Source organism: Cebus imitator, unplaced genomic scaffold (assembly GCF_001604975.1).
Source record: "Cebus imitator isolate Cc_AM_T3 unplaced genomic scaffold, Cebus_imitator-1.0 Scaffold71, whole genome shotgun sequence".
In the NCBI taxonomy this organism is placed as follows: domain Eukaryota; kingdom Metazoa; phylum Chordata; class Mammalia; order Primates; family Cebidae; genus Cebus; species Cebus imitator.
The window spans coordinates 870,998-876,334 of NW_016107386.1; the positions used below are offsets into that span (position 1 = coordinate 870,998).

The 5,337-nt window shown below is 34.8% G+C and overlaps 1 protein-coding gene across 3 annotated transcripts in view; it reads left to right on the top strand.

The window, feature by feature from the left end:
* Positions 1 to 5,337, top strand: part of NT5C2 (5'-nucleotidase, cytosolic II) — a 108,171-nt gene that overhangs the window by 30,866 nt on the left and 71,968 nt on the right. The window contains exon 1 of one of the 3 annotated variants that reach the window (XM_017531084.2): positions 2,257 to 2,586. The exons of the other annotated variants lie outside the window; for them this stretch is intronic. Within the exon in view, the coding sequence (XP_017386573.1) occupies positions 2,573 to 2,586 (14 nt within the window). The 5' untranslated portion in view covers positions 2,257 to 2,572. Of the gene's footprint in view, positions 1 to 2,256; positions 2,587 to 5,337 lie in introns of those variants that run through there. 3 annotated transcript variants of the gene reach the window in all.

Here is a 5,337-nt window from a genome sequence, read left to right on the forward strand (position 1 = left end):
AGACAGAGTCTCCCTCTATCGCCAGGGTGGAGTGCAGTGGTGAGATCTCAGCTCTCTGCAACTGCTGACTCTCTGGTTCAAACAATTCTCCTGCCTTAGCCTCCCGAGTATCTGGGATTACAGGCATGCACCACCATGCCCGACTAATTTTTGTATTTTTAGTAGAGATGGGGTTTCACCATGTTGGTGAGGATGGTCTCAATCTCCTGACCTCATGATCCACCGCTTCAGCCTCCCAAAGTTCTGGGATTACAGGCGTGAGCCACTGTGCCCGGCCCCTGTCTTTCAATAAGACTCAGCCAAAAGGGATATATATGTCCCTTTGTGTTGTGCATATCTCTGATACTACTATTAACATACTACTTTATAACTGCTTTTGAATAGACCTCACTAGACTTTGAGCTTCTTAAAATCAAGGACTGCCAAGTTTATCTTTGTATTACTGGTACCTGGCACAGAGACATTCAGTAAATATTTGTTGAATATATGTATGGAGTTAGAAAGAGCTAATCATCTTTAGACAATGCCTTACCTTTTGCACAGGAAGCTCCTGTAAGTGTGTACCCTTGGTTCAAGTGAGAATTTTTGTTTTCCTTTCTCTTTGCCAGTAGTGAAGTCTTAAAATAGTAATTACATTTATTTCCACCACACTGAGCTGTGATAACACAAGCTGAAAATCTAGGGAATTTATGGGAAGTTGGCACCCTTAAGGATTAGATCATTTTTCCATATTCAATTTGTAGTCTTGTATTTATGGAATTTGCTTTGAGGATAGTCAATGGAAATCCTTCATATTTGTGTAAAACTTGAGATTTAGATTTTAAAAAAAAGTATTTCCCAAGAGATATATTAATGAGGCAATGCCTGATAATCCAGTTGCTTTTCCTGTTCCCCTGTCCGCAGTAATAGTTGGAGTGTTTACATTTGACAGACAACATCCCTACTAGATGTTATCTTCCCTTTTATAGATTAAAAAGCTCAGGCATGGCTGGGTGTGGTGGCTCAGGCCTGTAATCCCAGCACTTTGGGAGACCAAGGTGGGTAGATCACGAGGTCAGGAGTTCAAGATCAGCCTGGCCAAGATGGTGAACACTTGTCTCTACTAAAAATACAAAAAAATTAGCTGGACATGGTGACGGGCCCCTGTAATCCCAATACTCGGGAGGCTGAGGCAGGGAATTGCTTGAGCCTGAGAGGCAGAGGTTGCACTAAGCCAAGATCGTGCCACTGCACTCCAGCCTGGGTGACAGAGTGAGACTTTGTTTAAAAAAAAAAAAAAAAAAAAAAGCTCAGGCTTAGGTTAAGTAACTTATTCAAGTTTTCAAAGCTAGAAAGTGGAGGAGCTGGAATTTAAGCCTAGTTCTTCTAGTACCCATTCTCTTTCCATTACACCACAATGCTTTTCTAAATCAACTGAAATCAATTTTGTGTTTTTTTGTTTTTTATTTTTTTCTACCTTAAAGTCTTTTTTAATCCCTAAATTTTATTTTGAATTTATAGTATTTAGTAGTGCTTTTAATTACTTAGTAACGTTTAAACATTTTAATAACTAATAGAAACCTTTATGGTAAGATATTTAGGTAATATTTGAAAGGATAAAGCTTTTTAAAATTTTAAGCCTTAATTCAAGTAGTAGTTCTTTAAGGTATATGTATTTTATTTTTAATTTGAATCACCACTAGGAGGATTTATTTGCCATCTCAACGTTCTTAGACTTTAGCTGATTTATTCATTTCTTCCCCTGTTGCATAATCCCTATGCATTGTATTGGTCGGGAGGCAGGAATGTTAGAAAAATTTTTTTCAAAGCTCAATTTGCTCTGAGATGTTTTTAGAATGCTCTGGATTTATCCCCCATATACCAGAGATCTGTAAATATATTTTCACATGAGCTGAAATTTTCAGGTGATTAAGTGAAGTGTTTGTGAACCACAGGTGTTTTCTTTAAAAGCAGTTAATGAAATCAGAAGAAAAAAAAAAAACCACCTCACTATGGAAATACGTTAGGTTCCTCCTGTAGTATGATTGGCACATACTTCCTTCTCTTGTAATTCACATTGTTCATTTTCTGAGGGAGGAAATAACTAAACTAATAATTAAAACATAAAGTTATTTATCCTGTATTTCTTGCCCACAGAGTAAACTAAAAATGATTTTGACCCACCAGGGCTGCCCGATTCTGTGAAACTCACATTGTTTGCGTAATGTTGGAGGGCCTCATTAGGGGGTAAATTTGCTTTTTCTGTGTTTGCCAGTAACGATTCCTGTCTCTTATGGGAACTTGCCATTTGGACTGTCTCCTTCCTTAACTGGCCAACCTTACTTAAACAATTCGGGCCATTAGTTATTTTTCCTAGTCTCGAAATTATTCTTAAGTTTTCAAGTATTTAAAGCTGAGGATATTGGTCACTGCGATATTGCCTAGTTAGGGTTCGGCATTGTGCCCAAATTTGTTGGGCCTCTCAGGGCCTGAGTTCTCTGTGCTTTAACAAATGAGCCACAGTTCTCAAGAGATCAGTGAAGCTTGTTTGTTGATCCTGTAATTCTCATCCAGAGGAAGTAGATCTTTGAGAATGTCTAAGGAAGGGTAAGTGAGTTTATTATTCTTTCTCTTTCATTTTTCTTAGTGAAGAGGTGTCATCTGAGTGAATTAAAAGATTAATAAGCAGTGCTACCAGTCCACGAATGGAGGTAGAGGTAGAGATTGAAAGAAATTCCCCCCAAATCTTACAGTGCTTCATGTATAATCTACTGTAAAGTTGCTATTGTTGTTTTGAAAGACAGCATTGAGCATGGGTAATCTTAATAGGAATTTTGTAAGATATAAGTACTTTGTTTACTCTGTGGTAAATTCATTTGGTTTTTCTGCAAAATATATTTGTCAAGATTGGAAGCAAACAGTGGAGGTTTACTAAAGAATTAAGGGAAGCTTAAAAATTCAAAGGCGTTTTAAAATAAGTAGTACCTTTAGAAAATGGTGTGAAATATTTAGTGAAAAGCAGCTTATGATTTTGTTTGTTTCTGAGCGGTAGGCCATAAATAATTTAGAGTAGAATTCCCTATTCTAATTTGCTTTGCAATATAAGATAGTTAAGTTTTTATTGTTTTTATATTAGTTTCTCTTATGTCTCAGAGTTTGAATTATTACTGATTTTCTTTTTGTGACCACTGTAATAAGTGATAAGTTAATAACTGCATACTGTTGGTTATTTCATTTCTAGCCTTCAGGCATAACTAGACCTTATTAATTTTAAAGAGATATTTCTTTTGATAAAATAGGACATAAATCTCTCAAAAAAAATCTTTAAAAATACAGTAAAAGTTTAGTTTTTATTTTTCTGGAATCTATTAATTCTTTTTCTATTTTTTTTCTTCTGTAAGAAAATTTGAAGTGGTTCCAGAATCTCACATTTAAAATCATTTTAATCTAATCATGTATTGATTATGAACAAAATAAAATTGGCCCACTTTACTGCTATTTTTAAACTTCATTATTGAATAATGAGAACAACCAGGGGTATAAGTAATTCCGTATTATTTTTAGACCTTTTATGACATCACTAGAAATTAGGGTTTTTTTTAGGTGTGAAAATTATGAAAGGACTGCCTTTTTAGGTTGGTACATTTTCTTTCCTTCTATCACTGGCTAGTTGTTAAACCATTTTTATGATAAGGACTATCACAGATGCTGGTATATTTGTCAGTCTTGTACTCCAGGTTGTTTATAAAGCTATTATAGTTTGTAGATTTAAAATGAATTGTATTTCTAGATGCAGTTAAAGTTCTTGGGAAGTTGTTAGTACTAATTTTTACCCTGTGGTAAAGTATATGTTAGACTTGGTGAGTTAGAGAAAGTTGGAGGGACCTATATTACCCCTCTAGGACACTATAAGGACAGAGATACTCTTTTAGATTTATCTCTAGGAGTCTCTGGGGCAATGTCTATAGTGTCTGAAAAATAAGTGCATTTGAAGCATGTGAAGTATACAAATGAAATCAATTAAATTTTATTCTCTGTGCTATCTTTAGAAATAAATGGATACGTTTTGTGCTTTGGGATGAAAAGAATTTTTTTTTAAATTTTTTTTTCTAGCAAACTAATGCAGAAAAGAATTCTTATATTCACTGTTTTCATGTGATACTGACATTTAGTACCATCTGTTATTTGATATCTGTGAAATATTTTCCTAATAGTAATAGCCAAAGATTGTTAATACAGTTAAATCACCAAAAATTATACTTGAGCTTTATGCAAACCTATGATAATTAAGACAGTGTGATATTAGCGTTAAGACAGGGATATAGATCATGGAACCAAATGGGGAGTTTATAGACCCACAAATATATAATCAGTTGATTTCAGCAAAGAAGTTAATTCAGTGGTGAAAGGTGTTTTTAACAGGCGTACTGGAACAACTGAATATGTAGGTAAAATATGAACCTTAACCTTTACCTCAAACCATGCATTAAAATAACATAAAATGGATCATAGATCTAAATATAATCTTTGTGATCCCAAATGAGGTACAGATTTCTTAGATAAACAGAATAAAAATTATTAGACAAAATCGGTAAGTTGGGCTTCATCAAGATTCAAAAAACCAAATCTCTGCTTCTTGAAAGACATCATTAAGAATATTTAAAGGCAAGCCACAGACTGGGAGAAAATATTCTGAATATATTTATATCCGATAAAGGACTTGTATCCAAAATATATGAAGAACTCTTGTAATTAAATGATAAGACAACCCAGTTTAAAAAGGGGCAAAAGATTTGAGTTGATGCTTTACAAAAGTGTATTTGAAAAGATATTATTGATCATTAGGGAAATACAGATTAAAACTACAATGAGATACTACTGCACACACACTAAAATGACTACAATTAAAAACACTGGCAGTGTGGAGCAATGGTAACACTTATGGGTTGCTAATGAGAGTGCAAAATAGAAAAGAGTTTTGGCAATGTCTTTTTAAGTTAAACATCTGCTTAACATATGACCTCATAATTCCACTTTTAGATATTTACCCAGGAGAAATTAAAAGATGCCCACATAAATTTGTATGTGACTGTTCGTAGCAGCAGTCGAAAGCTGGAAGTAACCCAAATGCCCATTAACTGAATGGATAAACAAATTGTGGTATATCCATACAATGAAATAGGAATAAAAGAACTATTTTCCATATATGCACAACATGGATGAATCTCAGAAGTATTACACTAGGCCGGGCGCGGTGGCTCAAGCCTGTAATCCCAGCACTTTGGGAGGCCGAGGCGGGTGGATCACGAGGTCAAGAGATCGAGACCGTCCTGGTCAACACGGTGAAACCCCGTCTCT